At 43.9% G+C, this 21,114-nt stretch overlaps 2 protein-coding genes and 1 long non-coding RNA gene across 8 annotated transcripts in view; 2 read left to right on the top strand and 1 right to left on the bottom strand.

Annotated features, from left to right (window-relative positions):
• The first annotated feature begins 1,048 nt into the window (after positions 1–1,048).
• LOC124117631 lies at positions 1,049–4,558 on the top strand. 3 transcript variants are annotated; one of them, XR_007220049.1, is made up of 5 exons: positions 1,049–1,109; positions 1,234–1,289; positions 1,567–2,073; positions 3,253–3,376; positions 4,043–4,558. XR_007220049.1 is itself a non-coding variant. In XM_048393142.1 (3 exons), exons 1-3 carry the CDS (start codon positions 1,909–1,911, stop codon positions 4,203–4,205), a joined length of 435 nt encoding a protein of 144 aa, XP_048249099.1. In that variant the 3' UTR covers positions 4,206–4,558. The 3 variants fall into 3 exon arrangements, 2 of the variants coding, with proteins under 2 accessions (XP_048249099.1, XP_048249100.1); XM_048393142.1 differs by lacking the exons at positions 1,049–1,109; positions 1,234–1,289 and having other exon boundaries at positions 1,909–2,073; positions 3,270–3,376; XM_048393143.1 differs by lacking the exons at positions 1,049–1,109; positions 1,234–1,289 and having other exon boundaries at positions 1,946–2,073.
• LOC125378177 lies at positions 1,935–11,989 on the bottom strand. The gene is made up of 3 exons (XR_007220052.1): positions 11,907–11,989; positions 10,477–10,607; positions 1,935–2,020 (listed from the first exon to the last, which is right to left on the bottom strand). It is a non-coding gene; the product is annotated as an uncharacterized LOC125378177 (long non-coding RNA).
• Positions 9,804–21,114, top strand: part of LOC125378170 (serine/threonine-protein phosphatase 6 regulatory ankyrin repeat subunit B-like) — a 35,027-nt gene continuing 23,716 nt past the window's right edge. Inside the window, exons 1-3 of one of the 4 annotated variants that reach the window (XM_048393115.1) lie at positions 9,804–10,048; positions 19,361–19,422; positions 19,839–20,123. In XM_048393115.1, the coding sequence (XP_048249072.1) occupies positions 19,389–19,422; positions 19,839–20,123 (319 nt within the window). In that variant the 5' untranslated portion in view covers positions 9,804–10,048; positions 19,361–19,388. Of the gene's footprint in view, positions 10,049–12,708; positions 13,050–14,293; positions 14,540–16,785; positions 16,923–19,360; positions 19,423–19,838; positions 20,124–21,114 lie in introns of those variants that run through there. The other 3 variants (XM_048393113.1, XM_048393116.1, XM_048393114.1) reach the window with 3 other exon arrangements.

A 21,114-nucleotide genomic window follows, 5' to 3' on the forward strand; every position in this document is an offset into this window, starting at 1 on the left:
AAATACCGGATATCACATGCCACATTTCAAGCATCTCATGCCGCATGAAGGACGCATTATTCATATCACATATAACATGCTTCATTTCAAATACAACATGTCACCTGCCACATTTCACATATCTCATATCACATATCACATGCCACATCTCAAATACCAGACACCACATGCCGTATTTCACATATCACATATCACATGCCACATTTCACATATCACATATCACATATCACATGCCACATTTCAAATACCAAATACCTCATGACACGACAAATATCACATATGACGCATCTTATACGACATGCCGCATGACATAGATCACATGCCACATACAATCACACAACACAGATGTCACATATCATATGACACGTGACACATATCACATATGGCACATCTCATACCGCATGCCGCATGACATAGATCACATGCCACATACAACCACACAACACAGATGTCACATATCATATGACACGTGACACATATCACATATGGCACATCTCATACCGCATGCCGCATGACATAGATCACATGCCACATACAATCACACAACACAGATGTCACATATCATATGACACGTGACACATATCACATATGGCACATCTCATACCGCATGCCGCATGACATAGATCACATGCCACATACAATCACACAACACAGATGTCACATATCATATGACACGTGACACATATCACATATGGCACATCTCATTCCACATGCCACATGACATAGATCACATGCCACATATACAGTCTCACAACAGACTCGGCTATGTACAGATCACCGTCATGTAGGTGCAATATTGACGGGCGTGACGTTTAACAGCCAACACATGATATACTTTATTTGATATTTTGGCCGTGCACTAACATTGTTCCTTAATGATGAATCTGAGTGGTTAGTAAACCTTTAAAAACAAACACGGCCATGTCGATCGCATGGGTTTATTCAAATGCAGTTGCTTTTTCAACAAAAACGTTTGGTAAGATTTCCTTGTAAATAAGGAATGAAAAAGTGAATCCAACTAATTCGTTGACTAGTTTCATAAATAAGCTCTGGCAACGAACACACTACGCTGTCTGTTTTCTCCCATCCAAGGGCTATCCGGGATTCAAGTAAGTAGCATTACATACAGCTGTGTCTTATTCCCATTGTGTGGCAGGAACATGTTTGTTATCTTAGCTAACAAAATAATGCAATGTTTATTGTATAAATTCATGATCACATATTTTTCCTCAGAACAAGTATGATCGAGTTCATTGTGCTGTGCTTGATGTCTCTTGTTTCCGCACAAGGTGAGAATGACGGGGGATAGTTCACCTTAATAAACCTACAGTAGGCGTTGATGTAATGTTGGTAGGATGTATCACACATGAACAGTGACGGCAATATGAGTCAGTCGTTTCCGTTTTACTATTATGTGTGTCTCTATCAAAACAAGACAAGTTTGACGTTTGATGTTTTAGAGCTTAATGTAGAGGTGTAATGCACAGGTAGACGTATCTTATTCATTATGTAATATACTTGAATGTATCGTGCATACTAACATAAGTGTTTAAATTCAATTCTCAGCGATGAATACAAGTTCCGTTTCTCCTGCCCCACCATGCAAGGACAACCAACGTTGTTCACAGTGTGACAGCACGACGGGATATTGCCTCGAGTGTACTGCTGGGTATTTTGATACGAGATGCAGTTCTGTTTGCAATAAGAATTGTTTGAAAAGGAAATGCACACTTTCAAGCAACGGCAATGGCAACTGTACTGTCGGTTGCGTATCTGGATACCTAGGTACAGCCTGCGAAATAACATGTGACAATCCAGGAGGTAACTGTACAGCATGTCCAGGTGGGTGTGATGGAGGATATTGTCAGCTGGGCTCCTCATGTGTGTCTGGATGTGTAGACTCCTACTATGGGGCTGGATGTAAGACGTGTTCAAGTAGGTGCAAGTCCTGAAACAGGACGGCAGGAGAATGTACTGAGTGTCACGCTCCATATGTTGGTCCGAAGTGCGAATGTCCACCCTGCAATGGAACATATGAAGATTGTGAAATGGGTGGCTGTAAACAAGCATCGTGTGAGTATGTCTGTAACCGATACTCTGTTCTAAGCTTTGATATAAATGTAGGTAAACGTTCTTGATAACCCATCACCTATGAAGGATCCTTGAAAAGTATTCATTACATCCAAGATGGTCCTCCTTATGTAGCTCTAAACATGTAAGATGTGAGGTGAGGTGAGGTGAAATGGGGTTTAACGTCGCGTCCAAGATTATTGCACTTATAAAGCGACGTGTATGCACGTGTGTGTGAGTGTGGCTGCTTGTACTAGACCGGACTGGTGCCAATTCATAGTGCTAGCTCACGGAGATACCATGCCGCAGTTTAACATGAATATCCCACTCAGACACAATATACTGACTCCGAGCCGACCAGTCCTTGTGTTAGCCCCTTAATGCCGAGCGCCAGACAGGGTAACAGCAAGTACCATCTTTTAACGTCTTTTTGTATGACGCGGCTGGGGACGCTCTACCACTAGACCACGGAGGCGGTAAACATGTAAGACACGTGGCTACCTGGGATTGTATGCATGGTTGTATACCTGGATGTTACGGTAAAACTACTACCATACTCGTGTAGTCTATCTGAATGTTGTTTCTCATCAGATGACAGGAACGTGTACAAGGACACTACGTAGGCGTACATTTCCCTCATACAGACACCTTGCTAATAGATGAATGTTGTGAAGACACTAAATCCTCAGTTTCTAATATCACACTTGTAAAACTGCTTAACTCAGTTACTTCCTCAATACAGTACATCACTATGCATGTATCCCCGGACACGTATGCTGGAAGGAAGGACGCCTAAATGGATCGGGATGTCAGTCTCGAAAGCCAGTCTGTCATGGTTCACAGAGAGTTGCACATAATACATCACTGGACTGCTTAGCCCAGACTTGATTGCGTGCAGGCCGTCGTTTTAGAACGGGAGCATTGCTTAGTGCGACGTTAAAAAACACACCACACAGACACATTATCTGCATGCATGCCACGCACATGTGTAATGCACCTTAATATTTTACAATGTATACTTGTTCCTGGCGCTGTATGACTATGTTCTTTATTAAGGTGAACCTGATATATTCGCTATTTATTTGCTCAAGGACATGAAACAAGAGCTGATCTAGTGTGCATGACACTAATGACTAGTTCATTAAACATGTTTAAATATTTAGTAGCTCGTCTTTTTGCCAGATGAGAATGACGATCAGAAGACAGGCAGTGTGCTGACTTGGCTGTTGGCATCACTGCTACTCCCTGTATCGGGCATCTTGCTGACACTCTGTCTCTGTTACTGCAAGCGTTTCCCCAAACAAAGGTGAGTTTGTCGCAGTGTTATGGTAACAGTCACTACATGACCCCTGTAGTGTGTAGTATGTTTATTGTACTTGGGGCTAAACAATTGACTCATGCTTCAAACCATACTTACTATTCACACCACTATGACTTATTTTTGAGTTTTGTCATGATATGTTAGCAATTCATACCAGTCAAAACTTCATTTTTCCACTTATCAAATCAACGTAATTTAGTTAAAATGTTCAATGGAGGAAATTGTTATCATACCAATAGAAGACAGTTAACTCCCCGACAGGTTATTATTGTGCAATATTCACTTGTGGTTAATGTTTGTTTGTTTGTTGTTTAATGCCGAAGTCAGAAGTATTCCAGCTATATGACGGCGGTCTGTAAATAACCGAGCCTGGACCAGAAAAAGCCAGTGATTAATATCATGAGCATCGATTCATGCAATTTGGATCAATGACATGCATCAACCAAGTCCGCGAGCCTGGCCACCCGATCCCGTTAGTCGCCTCTTATGACAAGCATAGTCGCCTTTTATGGCATAATGGGTTGCTGAAGACCTATTCTACCCCGAATGTTCACGGGTCTCTGGTGACTAAACGATAATAGGTAATGTACGCATGAGAAAATGCAGTATATGCACAAAGATCCTAAACACATACATATCTCTGTGTTGCAGGGAACAGGAGGAGCACCAGGATCAGATGCATCAAGATGAGGTGGAGTATCTGCAGTACTTACCTACAGTACAGGGAGATACACTTAATACTAACCGTCATTCGAATCATGCCTATTATGACGTTATCGATGGCGAGAAGGGTCCCGCCATTGTGTTCCTGTGACCGCTGATTATATGTTCCCTCGTTTATGTTGTATGACTTATCTATACACAACTGTTCACTGTCTATTGAGCTATCAATTCCCTATTTTGTCAAGCGTCAGGTCGCGCTAGTTGTTGATGGCGTTGCTTTGTCGGTTTTATCAGTGGTGATCTTCTGTTTGTTATTCCGCCTTCATTTAGCTGACCCTGTTCCCAAAGTATACAGCACTATACTACAACATTAACGTTAAAAACACGTGAAGTATATATGGTGAGCTTCAGATCGATCATGATGCCATGAACATTGATGCCACTACCCTATACAGTATACGTCTTTACTACCAGCTGTTAATACGTGTGTCTATTAGCAATGTGTATATGGTGAGCTTCACATCGATCATAATGCCATGAACGTTGATGCCACTACCCTATACAGTATACGTACACGTCTATACCAGCTGATAATGCATGTGTCTATTAGCAATGGTGATATGAATCCAAAGTTGTTGTTATCATCTAACGTGTATAGAATACTATTTGTATTGTGTTAACAAGTGTCTCAGTCACGAAAGACGAGACGTAAACTTCGGGTCGTGTCGCTTCGGGTCAATGTTGTGTGTGTTTGTATTAATGTGCCATAAATTTGCAAGTAGTGCACACTAATTCTTAATTTTCATGAAAGATTGAAAAAGATCAGGTGTGATATACTTGTACATTATAGTAATAAACATTCTACACTGTACACACGCTTCTGTTTGTTATTATTTATCTATAAACTGTGGTAAAAAACAATTGTGCATCCATTAAATCACCACAACTTATGCAATTGCTGTGTGGTACCTCTATTTACTTGCTATGAAGGGTGATGTCACTAACAAAGTAGCTTAAGAATATAATACACTCCAATGTATTATAGGCCTATACGGGTAGGGAGTTCATTCTGGAAACAAACATGAGAACTATTCGGCACAGTCTTCAACGATGTTCCTAATAGTGTAATACATTGCACATGGTGTACACACATTGAAACAACAGTGTCTGGATGCAGGTTTATTCTCGCATATATTCGTGTATAATGTTACAAAAATGGTTGATGCGAGTTTGGACCAGAGTATCCAGTGGTTGACATCATGAACATCGGTATATCGGTAACGATGACATGCATCCACCAAGTCATGGAGCATGATAATTCCATCTCGTTAGTCGCCTCCTCCGACAAGCATGGGTTCTTGAGACCAGTTCGAACACTTATCTTTACGAGTTGCTTTGACAATGAGCAATTAGATTGTGTTTGATTTGTTTTTGTTGTTGTTTAAGGCACACTCAGCTGTATTCAAGCTATATTGCGACGGTTTGTAAATCATCGAGTGTGGAGCAGACAATCCAGTGATTGACAACATGAGCATCGATATACGTAATTGGGATACGATGACATTCATCAACCAAGTCTGCGCGTCTGACCACCCGATCCCGTTTCGCCTTTTTACGGCAAGCATGGGTTGCTGAAGACTTATTCTTATCCGGAGCAATTAGATATCCTTCAATTGTCTTTCATTATAACAATGTATATACTATATTTCCATCGTCCATCTGGGCAATTTTTAACGTTTTAAAAACTCAACAATATAAAATACGTTAACGTGCACAAGGGAGGCACAACGAACATATTTGTAGATTTGAAACCATAACACAATAGGGGCGAACAATGCCTGTTTTGTTCTACTGCGAGTTTAATTTAATCATTTGTTGAAGAAACACAACACACAGTTCATCCGGTACAAATGCACAATAGTGTCATTAATCATCAACCCAACAACACCATACATTTAAATGGCCCGGGTTAGAATGTATCAGACCCAGGCGTCTAGTTTGCATAACCCCTAATGTTTCACCTGGTAAAACAGTGGACACGTAAATCCTAACCTGCTCAGTCAGAAACATATATATTTAGTCACAATACTGCTTCTGTTAATAACGAGTGATGTCACTAGAACTGTTCCTGTCCGAGTTGCATTGTTGCTGAAGGTTGGCGTCACCGAGCACGGCGGGTGTAAAACAATAGGACAATGGAAAGCCCGTATCTCAACGTTGCGAGACTTAACAGATACACTCTGCTTGACCTTCTGCCTTGTGTACAATAGATACAGGCAGTGACACAGCAGGTCACCTTGAGATGTCCAGACAAGTGGAATGCTGACAACGTGTGTACACTAGATACAGGCAGTGACACAGCAGGTCACCTTGAGCTGTCCAGACAAGCGGAATGTTGACAACGAAGCTGCATACGGAGATCGCCTGCAACACGTGGTACTTGCGTTATCGTCGTTGTGGTAAATGAATACAACAGCTACTGCTTCAGACATACCCTAAAAACACACGCGCATACTATACCCGGTCCCATAGAGTGAGTGTGTGAGTAGGGTTTTACGCCGCTTTTAGCAAAATTCCAACAATATCACGTCGGGGGACACAAAACATGGGCTTCACACAATCTATCCATGTCGGAAATCGAACCCGGGTCTTCGGCGTGACGAGCGAACGCTTTAACCAATAGGCTTCTTAACCGCCCCCGGCCCTATAGTTATGGAAGTTGCAGTGATAAGATAAAATAGATGCCCAGTTTCTTGTCATGCCTCGTGTACATCAGAACACCTTTAAATGTCCACTGACATGTTTGAAAAACGGAATTATTGGTTGTTTTGAGTGTCGTATATTGTAAGTGGCGTGTTCGGCACACTCATTGTTACTGAGGCAGAGGTCGAATTGAATAAAAGCGATACGGATATAATTGCAAAACTGGTTGTAAATAACGCCCACTTTACGTGCTGTATTAACAGCCCTTCAGCAAACCGCTTGTGATACACATGTTTACGTGCTAGGTTGTATCAAGGCGCCATGAATAAAACATTGTCCTTCCCTATCAGAGCGGAAAACCCAGCCACCCTGTACTTGTTGGGGCACACTGACATGGTGACTTGAATCATTCATGTAACTTTGCACCACAGAATATTACATGATGTGTATTTGTCGACTGAGGAATCTGGAGCTACAGCAGTCAACCGTTTCTTCCCAGGTACAGCTAATTGCGGCGACTTATGTAAGGTCGTTATTTGTTAACCATCACAATGCGACCCCTGTAACATGTATTTGTATGATGCGTTATTTGTTTATTGACATCTAAAGAAGCATTAACATTATTAAATATACAAATCTCCAGAAACCATTCAAAACTTTACTTGTCCTTGTATCATTTATCGATCGATTATCATGTGTGGCATCAAAGTAGAGGAAGTGATATTGCCGACATCCCTGTATAATATGCCAACCCGGTGTACGTACGAAGCTAGCAAACAGCTGCGTTTGCGCAAATTAAGCAGTAATTGGGTTTGGATGGCAAGTATAATCACAGGATTGGTTGTTTGGTTGGTTGTTTAACGCCGCCCTATGCAATAGTCCAGCTATACAACGGCAGTCAGGTCTTGACCAGACAATCCAGTGATTGATATCATGAGCATCGATCCGCGCAATTGAGATCGAAGACATGCATCAACCAATCGGCGAGCCTGACCACCGATCCCGTTAGTCGCCTCTTACGACAAGCATAGTCGCCTTTTACGGCAAGCATGTGTTGCTGAAGACCTATTCTACCCCGGATCGTCACGGGTCACGAATGGTATGTACAGTTTAAGGGTATAGTCTGGGGCAACGAGCTTCTATCGCACGACAAGGCTGTATGGAAGCCTTTCTGTACAAGATCAACAATATACGCCCAACGAACACATCCAGGAAAACCCAAGGTTCGATCGCAAACTCTGCACAATATTGAGTCATGAAACATCAGTAATACTGCACCTATTCACTGAACTACAGTCACAGCATTCCAGGTGATTCCGGGTAGGAAAAAAGGTACCCAGCAACCTTTTCACAAAAGGCGATTAACGGAATCGGGTAGTTAGGTTCGCTGACTTTGTTGATCTTAATATTCCGTAGATGATCATGATTTCAGTCTCTAAAATGTCTGGTCCAGACTCGATTATTTACTGGCTGCCGTCATTCACCTGGAATATTGTTTAGTGTGTCGGTAAATAACACACAAACAGAACTGTCACAGCCGACCTTTCACATCTCGACATTCTCTCTTAGCTATCAACGAACAGCTAAAAGCACTTGTTATCTGGGGCATGTGAAGTGACATTAACGACACTGGTGCAGGGAAATGTGACCTGACTCTGTATATCTGTCAGGCTCCAATTACTGTGTGCAAGGTCGCTCGCTGACATATTACTACGTGATCAAGCCGGGCGTGTCATGTCATTTCTCGGAAATATGTACAAGGCCCTAAAGGGGCGCAAGGTAGTTGACATGTTTCCCTAATAAAAGAAAACAGAAAAACACAAACAAATTATTCATGTTTCTATAGTCATATTCATACATATTAACTTAGTTCACGCTATTGGTCAACTAGTTCTGATAAATAGACACATTATTCCCTGATTGACCCATACTAGTTCCCCTACACATAGTAGACCCACCCCTGTTGCATTCCCGAGGAGTGAGGCTTGACAAGCCTGACTGACCTGGTTGGGATTGATTGATTGATCTTTAAAACTGTTATACATACATGGCTGTGTGTTTTATGTACATGTAAGAAGTTTAAACCTGTTATACAGACATGGCTGTGTGTTTTGTGTACATGTAAGAAGTTTAAAACTGTTGTACAGACATGGCTGTGTGTTTTGTGAACATGTAAGAAGTTTGAAACGTGGTGGATCCGGGAGATTCCAAGAGTGGGATACCAGCGGGGACGACGGATTGAGCTGGTGTTTGGCGGGTACAACGTGTAGAGGTTAATGCAGTTTGTGGGTGGTTGTTTCGTGTTTGAATGAAGTGGGTAGGGAAAAGAGGGTTAGTGGGTAGCGGCTTAATCAGGGTATGAAAACGTTGAAACAGGAGAGGACGTCCGCAATTAATAGAGATGCATCAAATGCATTCAGACACAGTTGAACGTGTTCTACGTGAATGCCCACGATGATATGATGGAGTGTCTTCATTCTGGTCCAAATATCTGTGATAACCAGACTGTATGATATGTTCAACTTCCAAAGTGACTCACAACGCAAATCTCTCCTCTTCCCTGTTAACTTATAACATGTTTTGTACTCTCCTATCGAGGAATAAAAGCATATGGAGTAAATTACGGTTATAACGAACTCAAAGGGACCACTGAAGTTCGTTTTTACTGTAGTTTACTGTATGTGTCATCTGAAGGAATAGTGAGTGAGTGAGTTAGTTGGGTTTAACGCTGCTTTAAACGGTGTTCCAGTTATATCGTGGCGTGTCAGCTTAATGTGGGCGGAAAGCCCAGTGAAACCCATTAGCACGGGTATGGTGCTGACAAGCCTAGAAGCATAATCTGGGCGAACCGGGATTCAAACCAACAATCATAGGTTTCTGGCGTGCCCATGGGACGCAACTCTACACAACGAATCTCGGCGCCTTAGAGGCCTGGGCCACCCGTGGCCCCCTATGGAGGAATAATAGCATATACATGTCACCTGAAGGACAACGACTTTAAAGTGAACAGCACGGCTTAATCGTGCGGGCTGCATGAAATAGATGTTTCCTCGCACTACAGTTGACAAGTAGTCACGTCTCAATGTTGTTCATCTTAATAAATAAAAAAATCGAAGCGTGAACATGATTTTGTAACGAAATCATTACATATTCTCTGTTCCACGTGATCTGGCTAGGAGCCGAACTAGAGCATGCTGGGACATATCTCACGACACCAGGACACAGTAGTATGGAGGAAAGACCTGGGACATCACGGTGAAAGATTAAAGGATATATTTCAGCATCACAGTGGTAAGTAAAATCTGCATTTACTATAATGAACCACACAAGCGATATTTCATCTCTATTCACCTTCTGAAACAGGGATGAGAAGCACAAACACCGGAATGCACTGATTAATATTTACATTCCGAGACGTGGGAAGGATAAATATAGCCTCATAGGTTATGTTTTTTGTTTACAGTAATGTTATGTTATTCACAGACACACCCGGCACGCAACGTAATATCCATATTTCACATGGTTCTTGGGTATCAGTATTATCGATCGTCATGTCCAACACAAGACATGTTTGTGTACTGCATTTCACTTCCGTCTTAAAGGTGTGTTGTACATTCGGTTTGGTGCACATTATGTATGTGTTTTTTTTTGTCTATGACTCACAGACAGAAACCTGACACCCAACCTTACTATAAATAATTCACATAAGGAATTTATACCTGTCACAGATCGAAGTTCAGGTCACGCTGCCCTTCATCGTCGCTGTAGTTGTGTACTGCGTTCCACGTCCACGTTCAGTGTGTATTGCTCATTCGGGTGGCACAGTTCAGTCTCGAACGTGCATTTGGACCTGGAAATTATATTTCGACATATATTATATGACATTATGTGATCAATAGGAACAGATGTTGCTGTCTTGCAGACAAACATGTGTCCTCTAGACAAAAACAAATACACAACTCGCATACCAGACTTCTTACTACAACTTAGTTGATGCTTGAGTACAAGGGGGCACGGGTGGCCCAGTCGGCTAAGGCGCCGCGATTCGCTGTGCAGAGTTGCGGCCCATGGGTACGCCAGGAACTTTTACATAAGGTCGTTATACCCCTTATTATACTGTGGGACGGGTGGCCCTGTCGTCAAAGGCGCCACAATTCGTTGTGTGGAGTTGCCTCCCTTGGGAACACCAGGAACCTATGATTGTGGATACCAATCCCGATGTGCAACGTGGATGTTTCTAGGTTTCCAAGCACCAAACGTATGCTCGTCGGCTTCATCAACGAAGTTCGTATACACGTCGGACACATCAAGCTGACACACAGTGATATAACTGGAATGTCCTTCAAATCTGCGTTAAACCCAATCACTCAACCACCAACCTTATTCATCACATCGCATATGCACAGAGTCATTGATGACCGTTGATCTTCCTTCATATTTCCCACGCATGAGTTTAGTTTTATCATACAGTGAGCGACATGCACCGAATCCAACTACTAGCATTAGCTGTTTTCCATGACATGTTTCTAAAACCAGACAACCGGGATATGTATGCTTTAGCATATAGCAAAAACAACAACCAGAAGTAAACAAAGGCACACATCGGGGATATTGGTCCTTACAACAGATTTCCCTGAAATATATTATCAACACTGACTGACTGACTGAGTATGGTTTTACACCGCTTTTAGCAATATTCCAGTAATATCACGGCGGGGAACACCAGAAATGGGCTTCACACATTGTACCAATGTCAGGGAATCGATCCCGGGTCTTCGGCGCGACGAGCGAAAGCTTTAACCACAAGTCTACCCGACCGCCCCAATATTATCAACAAATACACATATATACATATATACATATATAACTAATAACGGGATCGGGTGGTCGCATCTGTTCCCGGTGCTCCCCCAGTTCCACGAAACACACACAAACACACACAAAGAAACACACACACACACACACACACACACACACACACACACACACACACACACACACACACACACACACACACACACACACACACACACACACACACACACACACACACACACACACACACACACACACAAACACACACACACACATATATATATATATATATAATCTTTGGTGCGTATGCTACATTTTCTCATGCATACGTTACCTTTTATCGTTTCGGCACCAGAGACCCGTGAAGATCCGGGGTAGAACAGGTCTTCAGCAACCCATGCTTGCCGTAAAACGCGACTATGCTTGTTGTAACAGGTGACTAATGGGATCGAGTGGTCAGGCTCGATTGGGTACATGTCATCGATCCCAATTGCTCGGATCGATCCTCACTGTCTGGTCCAGACTCGATTACCCACAGACCGCCGTCATATAGCTGTGGACGAAAAGGTAGACACACAATATTTCTTTAGTGTAAAGTCGATACGGTTAACATTATAAACCAACTTTCTTCCCTCGCTCTTGTTATTAATAAAGCGGTTACTAAGCGCGATGACATATGATCCTGGCATGCTACGTTCTCGTCTTTTCAAATTGTGTTGCTCAGACCTTTAACCATTCAGACATCTACCAGAAGTGAAACTCTCGGTGTAAGCACGCCGGATGTACTAAATAATTACTACCTAAACAAAACGACACTGTTGAGAGACCGCCTCCGTGGTCTAGCGGTAAAGCGTCCGCCCGGAGAGAGGAAGGTTCGATCCCCGGCCGCGTCATACCAAAAGACGTTAAAAGATGGTACTTATAGTAACCCTGTCTGGCGCTCGGCATTAAGGGGCTAAAACAAGGACTGGTCGGCTCGAAGTCAATATACTGTGTCTGAGTGGGATATTTATGTTAAACTGCGGCATGGTATCTCAGTGGGCTAGCACTATAAATCGGCTTCAGTCCGGACTACTATAAACCGCCACACAAACACACACACGTACATGCACGTCGCTATATAAGTGCAATAATCTTGGACGCGACGTTAAACCCCATTTCACCTCACCTCACCTCACTGTTAAGAAGAAAGGGAAATCACCGTCCCAATAGGTCTGAATATATTCAGTCTAAAAGTACATCTGAACGGATAATTCGAACCACGGGCATATGTTGCGAACAAGTTTTCAACAAAACCTAAAGCTGAGGCAGTTATTCTGGTACCGACAGTGAGGCGACTGTGACGTGCGTGCCAGAGTTGACATAATGTGGAGCACGCCGCAACAAGCCCCACAGCCCCACTGCATAGAGCTGAGAGGTGAATGAATGGCCAGGACACCATGGCGGCAGCGTAGGCGATGGTATCAACATCGTTGAGGTACGTAAATCTCCAAACGATTTAAGTTGCCGGCCATTTCGATATAAATCAGCTGATGTAACACTTACTGAAACATTCATATAGACCGAGCCGAGTATATTATTGTATTTTGTCGGTGCATGGTAAAGGTGAAATGCAGACGGAAACCCGACACCCAACTGGACTGTTATCGGTATGGTCGGCCTTAATGTCACGTTGACCTCCGCCATCGGTACACCAAGCAATTAAATTAACACACTATGTTTTGCGAGCATATCTGTCCAGCAACAAGGTGTCATTCGCGTCAAGCCTGAGTTGTGGTAGATAATTAAATGTCTTGTGTAGGATGGAACTATTGACTTATGGACACACAGGGAATGATACAATTGTTTAATATGTTAATTTATTAACATGCTAGTGAGGGGCATCAGCTCGCTTTATAGAGGTACCACTGTCCACGACAACCCACACAACATCACAAGATCTGAGTGAATCAACAGTCAGTTTATTAGATAGCCACATAGATTTGATAAGGGTGGATGATAAACAGCTTTAGATACAGATAAATATATCAACGTCTTACATTTGTTTGCTTAAATGTTTAGTTACATAGTTGAGATAGTCCTGTAATGGGGCAAAAACAAATAACCACGAAAAATATGGACCTGCGAAGTTCCATGATCAGGAATGAACGACCACTACGAGTGTGAGTATTCCAGTTATATCACGGGGTGTCAGCTTAATGTGGGAGGAAAACCCGAAGTGATGCAGGTCTCAGACTTCGGTGAAACCCATGAGCACGGGTATGGTGCTGACAAACCTAGAAACATAATCGGGGCGAACCGGGATTCGAACCCACAATCGTAGGTTTCTGGCATGCCCAAGGGAAGCAACTCTGCACAGGGAATCGCGGCGCCTCAGACGACTTGGGCACCCGAACCCCCACAAACCACAGATGTATACATGTACCGACTATGCTATATTGCTATCTGGGGCAAGTGGTTTCAAAGAACGCACTCAGTCATGTCATCTGCCGTGACATTATAAGTAGACTGTGACACGGTTGTATCGCTTGCCAGACCAAGTCATTTCTCAGGAACGAGTAGAATCGCCCAGAGGGGTGAAAGGTAGTCAGACATTGACGATTGTGTTAAAACAGAGCGACAATTTTGAATCCTACAGATGTGTTTATCAATATCCATTACATCTATCATTAGCGTGGAATATCCATACTGATATGTGTGACAGTAACTGATATTGTTCCCTGATTGAAGCTAGCCGCGCCCCCTACATACAGTAGGTTACGCTCACGCTGTATTCTCGGGAAAAGCGCCTGACCTGGAAGGACTGAGATGTATGTGTTGATATTCAGTAACTCAAAACATGAATGTGTGGGGAATCCCCCTGAGAAGGCTGCAGTTAAATAAGAGTGGGACAAACACACGACAGCGTGGACAGGATCTGGGTGCTGAGGTGCACTGTGCGGCGTGTTGGTTGCGGGGTTGAGTTAGGTGAGTGTCGTGTGAGGAAGTATGGAAAGGTGGAAGTGCAGGGTGAGACAGGCAGGTGCGGGGTTAAGGTTGGGGGTGCCGGGTTGAAGATGGAAGGCGCCGTTTGAGTAGGTATGCAAATGTGGAAGTTCAAGGTTAAGGGAGGTGGTGCGGGGTTGAGGCAGGGGGAAAGGGTTTGAGGTAGGGGGTGCGGGGTAGAGGTCGGGAGGTGCCGGGTTGAGGTGGGGAGGTGCGGGGTTGAGGCTGGGGGTGGGGGTTGAGGCTGGGGGTGCGGAGTTGAGGCTGGGGGTGCGGGGTTGAGGTGGGGAGGTGCGGGGTTGAGGTAGGGGTGCGGAGTTGAGGCTGGGGGTGCGGAGTTGAGGCTGGGGGTGCGGGGTTGAGGTGGGGAGGTGCGGGGTTGAGGTAGGGGGTGGGGCTTGAGGCACGGGCAGGGGCTGGGGGTTGAGGCAGGGGGTGGGGGTTGAGGTAAGGGTGCGGGGTTGAGGTAGGGAGGTGCGAGGTCGGGGTAGGTGGTGCGGGGTTGAGGTAGGGAGGTGCGGGGTTGAGGTAGGGGGTGCGGGGTTGAGGTGAGGGGTGCGGGGTTGAGGTAGGGAGGTGCGGGGTTGAGGTAGGGAGGTGCGGGGTTGGGGTAGGTGGCGCGGGGTTGAGGTAGGGAGGTGTGGTGTGGGGGGTGCGGTGTTGAGGTAGGAGACGCAGGATTGAGGTAGTAGGGTGCAGGGTTGAGGTAGGGGGTGCGGGGCTGGGTTAGGGGGTGCGGGGTTAAGATAGGGAGGTGCGGGGTTGAGGTAGGGAGGTGTGGTGTGGGGGGTGCGGGGTTAAGATACGGAGGTGCGGGGTTGAGGTAGGGAGGTGCGGGGTTGAGGTAGGGAGGTGCGGGGTTGAGGTAGGGAGTGCGGGGTTGAGGTAGGGAGGTGCGAGGTTGAGGTAGGGGGTGCGGGGTTGAGGTAGGGAGGTGCGGGGTTGAGGTACGGAGGTGCGGGGTTGAGGTAGGGAGGTGCGGGGCTGAGGTAGGGAGGTGCGAGGTTGAGTTAGGGGGTGCGGGGTTGAGGTAGGGAGGTGCGGGGTTGAGGTAGGGGGTGCGGGGTTGAGGTAGGGAGGTGCGGGGTTGAGGTAGGGGTTTGGCAAGTGTGGAGTAGGGAGAAAGCAGGGTGAAACAGGGTAGGGTAGAGAGGAGAAGTTTGGGAATGAAGCGTTTATCGCAAAGGCCTTTCTTCTTTTTCCGACATGTGTGAGGCCCATTTCTTCACGTCCGTGTTATGATTATACTGGAAGTGTGATAAAAGCAGCATCAAGCTTAACACTCACTCATTTTACAACCAAGCCAAAGGAGCCAATGTGTTCACGGGTATATTGCTTTAGTGTGCTGTTTGAGCAGCATACTTATCTGTGACGTTATCCTATAGTTTGAACGCGGCATGATACTTTTACAAATGAAATAAATGTTTGTTATCAATAATTCACGATCATGAACGAATATTTAGTAAACTTTACGCCTCGAAAACGCGGACGTTTTTTTTTTTTATTTGACACTCAAGTTAATGTTTTAAGTTTTGTCGGAAAACACATGATTTGCGAAAGGCTACAACGACACACTATAGTACGGTGCGATATACCGTACATATATATATATATATATATATATATATATTGTTATATATTGTTGTATTTTGTGGATTAACAATGTTTGTAACGTTGTAACATTTTTACAATTGAGATTCGGTAGACGCTAATTGCATTGTTTATAAGCAGTGAGTAGTGGTCCGTAATGTAGTACTATTTACTCTAAGCAGTCATCATGAAGTTACTACATTTAAATAGTGCGTTGTGTAAACTTACGGGTTTCCGTGGACCGGTGTTAGAAGGGGAACAATATAGACAGACAGACAGACAGACAGACAGACAGATGGATACATAGATATAGCCTAGGTCAGGGCTCTACACTACAGGTACTTTCCATCAACATGTTTTGAAACATGCAAGCAAATATCATAGCAAATTCGTAAATCGATGCTCATGATGTCAATCACTGAATTGTCTGGTCCAGACTCGACTCTTTACAGATTGCCGCATGTTGCTGGAATATAGCCGAGTGTGTGTTGACAGCAAACCCACAAACAAACAAATTTGCTTGAGCGTTCAGGTATTCACATACACACATCTGAGGTGAAGCAATGCACCTGGGTTGTACAAAGAAACCTTTAGAGCATTGAATACAAGCTGGCATTACTTACTGCATTGAGCACCGATAGGTTAGTCTTGTCACGCGTACGGGTTACACTGACGTGATGGGCAGGTTTAAATAGGTTGTACTTTAAATAGCAGAGTGTCTGACCTGGATCCGGCATGTAGCCGTGGAAGGAGCACTACATTCGTTGTTGTATCGGTAAGTAAACTACACATCGTGTGATACATGGCACGAACATGTACAGGTGCTTGCTTGAACATATAGATGCAGTGTCAATGTGAGAGCATTCAACTTGATATTCCCAGCGAGAGTGGAGGCTTCGTATAGGGAGCGTCAATGTGAGAGCATTCAACTTGATATTCCCAGCGAGAGTGGAGGCTTCGTATAGGACGGCAACTCGTTGTTGGTGTGTTGTGGATTACAGCGTTGTTATACCTGCAGGGGAACGATATCAATGTCGCGGTGCGCTGTGCCCAACTGTGTGTTACTGTCCCTATTGCTCACAGTCATACTGGCACAGTGCGAGACACCTCACTCGTCTGAAGATTCACCACAACGCTGTGCAGAGTTGCGTCCCTTTGGCAAGCCAGTAACCTATGATCGAGGGTTCGAATCACCTTTCTAGTTTTGTGAGCACCATACCCATGCGCGTGGGTTTCACCGAGGTGAACCTTGAGAGACACCTTCCCTTCTGTAGCCTGAACCATGTACAGGTCATGTATATACTCTTACGTTTTGATTCGACGCGTGAGTTCCGGGATAAGATAAATCTTCAGCAGCCCCCAAAAAGGGAACTGATTGTCGTAAGAGGCGACTGATGGGGCCGGGTTATCAGGCTCACTGACTAAGTTGATTTATGTCATCGTGTTCCGAATGCGTAGACCGATGCTCACGATGTCCATCACCGGATTGTCTGGTCCAGACTCGATTAATTGCATGCCACAATCATATGTTGCTGTGTCAGGTTTTAAAGGACTAAAGTATTAAGACAGTTTTGATATAGTGATCGTATAATTGTTTGGAAGATCATCCAACAAGCTGTGGAGGGACGACTTATCGACGCTCAACCAAGAGAGGAAAGGCTGTGTGGACCTGGATGCACCATGCGTTATCGATGGGTACAATGTGTGAAGCCCATTTCTGGTGTACCCCGCCGTGATATTGCTGAAACAGTGCTAAAAGCGGCGTAAAACCACACTCACTCACACTCACGTGTCAACATGGATGCACTAGGTAATTCAAGGTTCACATATTTTCTAAGGGAATACGGCTGTGTTTGACTGGTGTTGTCATATATGAGCTATCATGTGCCCAGCGACTTGGAAATGTGAGGATGTCCTTTGTGCAGGATAATTTGTGAAAATTATTAAAAGTATCAAGAAATATATGCACTGTTATAATATTAAAGCTACTAAAAGTTGGATTCACACAGCGTCAGTATATCTAAACAGTCGCATCTACACATGCTAGCATCATTGGTTCTAACTAGTCAGTGCTAGTGTACAACTGACCTCATTGTAACACACAGAGGTTATCAAATCTAGACACTGCCAGGTATAAAGTACCACGACACTGGTCTACAAAGATTAACAGACAGCTTCTGCATGCCCAGCTGGACGCACTCGTGTGCACTGAAGTTAGAGATTTCTACCAGAGTTATCTTGTGTTAAGATTAATTATATGTGAGGCATCACAGCGCGGACGTCGGAGTAGACACAATTATCGTGGGTAGTCTTTCACCCAAAGCAGCTCACCAAATGTGTGTTTGTGGGATCAGAGGCAAGGACGCCGGGGATATGCGTTGATGTGTGTATGCATAGAAACATGTAGTGTGTGTGTGTGTGTGTGTGTGTGTGCGTGCGTGCGTGCGTGCGTGCGTGCGTGTGTGTGTGTGTGTGTGCGTGTGTGTGTGAGATACCGTATTCAACGTAATGAGGCCCCCGCTCTAATAAGCGCCCACGGCGATATTTTCTAATATATTGGCTAGCGAGCAATCCCAATTAGCACCCCTTCCGATTGCTCAATTTACGCAGGACTTATTTATTCGTGTATAATACGTATGCTATATGCATTCATAATGATGGGAAATTAAATTGTGGAAAAAATATATCTGTCGTATATAAACATTTCAGGCTGTCAGCATAAAGCACGAAACTTACGATCTTTCAACTCTGTTGTTTTTCACCAAAATAATATTCTAATAAGAGCCCCCTAATTCTAAATTTGAGAGCGCCCTGGGCGCTTATTGTCTCGAAAACGGTATATAATTGAAAATGGGAGTTTTATATCGCAAATGTTATTTTCACTGATCCATGCACATGGCAAGGGGTTGAGGAAAAAAACAAAAGAGTAGTGAGAGTAGTATTCCAATGATGTTGCGGAAGAAGTAAGATGCATGACCTTTAACACATTAATTCATGCATCTATTTTTCATAATTTCTGGATTGACTTGATGACCACCTGGTAAACACATTTCTGTCATCCGTGTCAAATGACATGGAGCAAACATTTGGTAAACGTTAAAGCACAACATGTGTTTCAAACAAAAACGTATGAAACAGCGTAAATGCTCACAACTAAAAGCAGTTTGATGTATGATGGTGTTTGTATCACAAAACCATATATTTCCTTTACAGAGGCTCCAACTCATCGTCCAGCAGAGCCATGCAGCTACTCTACCCATTTCTGATGATAGTCAGTGAGTATTGAGAACACGGGTTTTTTCGGCTGTCACATCTTTGAACATATCTCCCAACTCAAAACATTCTTTTCACACGGTAGAGTACATGACTTGAAATTCTGAGTGGTCAGGTAGCCTAGTGGTTAAAGCATTCGCTCGTCACTCACTCACTCACTCACTCACTCACTCACTCACTCACTCACTCACTCACTCAATCACTCACTCACTCACTCAATCACTCACACTCACTCACTCACTCACTCACTCACTCACTCACTCACTCACTCACTCACTCACTCACTCACTCACTCACTGTTCTTTGTTATCATCCTGTAACAAAACATTGATCAGTTGAGAAGAAATACGATGTCATCATTCCTTTCATTACTTTTGTTATCCTTATTTTAATGCTGGCGTTTTTATCAACGTTTCAGTATTGGAAACACATGGCCAGACTAACTGTGAATGGGGGAAGTATGGCGAAAACTGCAGCAAAGATTGCCCTTCGACTTGTATCCTTGACCCGGTGCGAAACCTCACACACTGCCACAAGGAGACAGGGAAGTGCTCGGAGGGGTGTGTGCCAGGGTGGTTTGAGGATCTCTGTGATCACGCTTGTAGCAAGAACTGCTTGATAAACACCTGCAATCGACAAAATGGCATCTGCACGTTTGGTTGTGATGGAGACTACACAGGAGACTTCTGCAACAGTATTAGAGGTTTGAAAACAAGTTTATTCAAATATGTGATAGTTGTTGCTCATCTGCAGTAACAACAGTCTGCCGTGGGATATAGTTCTCAGACATAAAACGGTTTTATGATATTTCCTTGCTACCAAATTGTATACACAACTAAAACAGTTAAGGACCGCTAATATTTACAGACAAACAAAAACAGAGTTAGTTAGGTAATGATAGCCCAAACAGATATACATAGTTTGGTCCTTCAGTAAGCTTATGAAACGTCACGTGATGCACGTGCATTATGTGAGAGGCATGCCCAGCATGAGATTCATGGTGTGCAGCTTCTGTGTGGACTTTCCGCCTTTAACGGGTGTGGTGTAAAAACGGTGTTAGACTTCTCCGACGTATACACAACTGATAGAAGCAAAATGCCAGGTCGGCACATGTCTCTATTACAGAAGCAGGTAGAGCAAGTTGATTCAAATTTGTAATAGTTGATGCTGATCTGCTGTGGGATATATATATAAAACGGTTTTATATTGTTTTGTTACCCAATCAGGCAATTAATGCTCAACAAAATCAGTTAAGGACCACCAATATGTCCTGACACAAAATAACAGTGTTAGTCAAATGTTATATCCATAGTTTGGGCCCTTCAGGTGAATGACAACGAATCCCTCAAGCTGCTTTCAGGAACCTCTTTCAAATCTTCACTTGGCGGTGTCAGGCCGTGATTAGAGCTTGTGGAGGCTACATTCGATACTGACATTGCTGTGAACATTCATGACATCGGAATCGAGGTTTTACATTGATAGTCTGTTTATGATGTGATTCTGGCTGACTGTGGGTGGTTCATCAAATGGAGACTGACTTTTAGACTGTTTTATGCTGCCAAGGGTGGTAACTCGGCGTGATTCAACTTGCTCTGAATCAATAAAACACTTTGTTATTCATTGTTTGGTCTTTCTGAAGGTATGGTAGCTATATGTCGGTTTTAAGGATGTTTCTTAAATTTTTAGTGTATATG

The sequence above is a fragment of the Haliotis rufescens genome, unplaced genomic scaffold (assembly GCF_023055435.1).
Source record: "Haliotis rufescens isolate VD_foot unplaced genomic scaffold, xgHalRufe1.0.p SCAF_115, whole genome shotgun sequence".
Taxonomy (NCBI): Eukaryota; Metazoa; Mollusca; class Gastropoda; order Lepetellida; family Haliotidae; genus Haliotis; species Haliotis rufescens.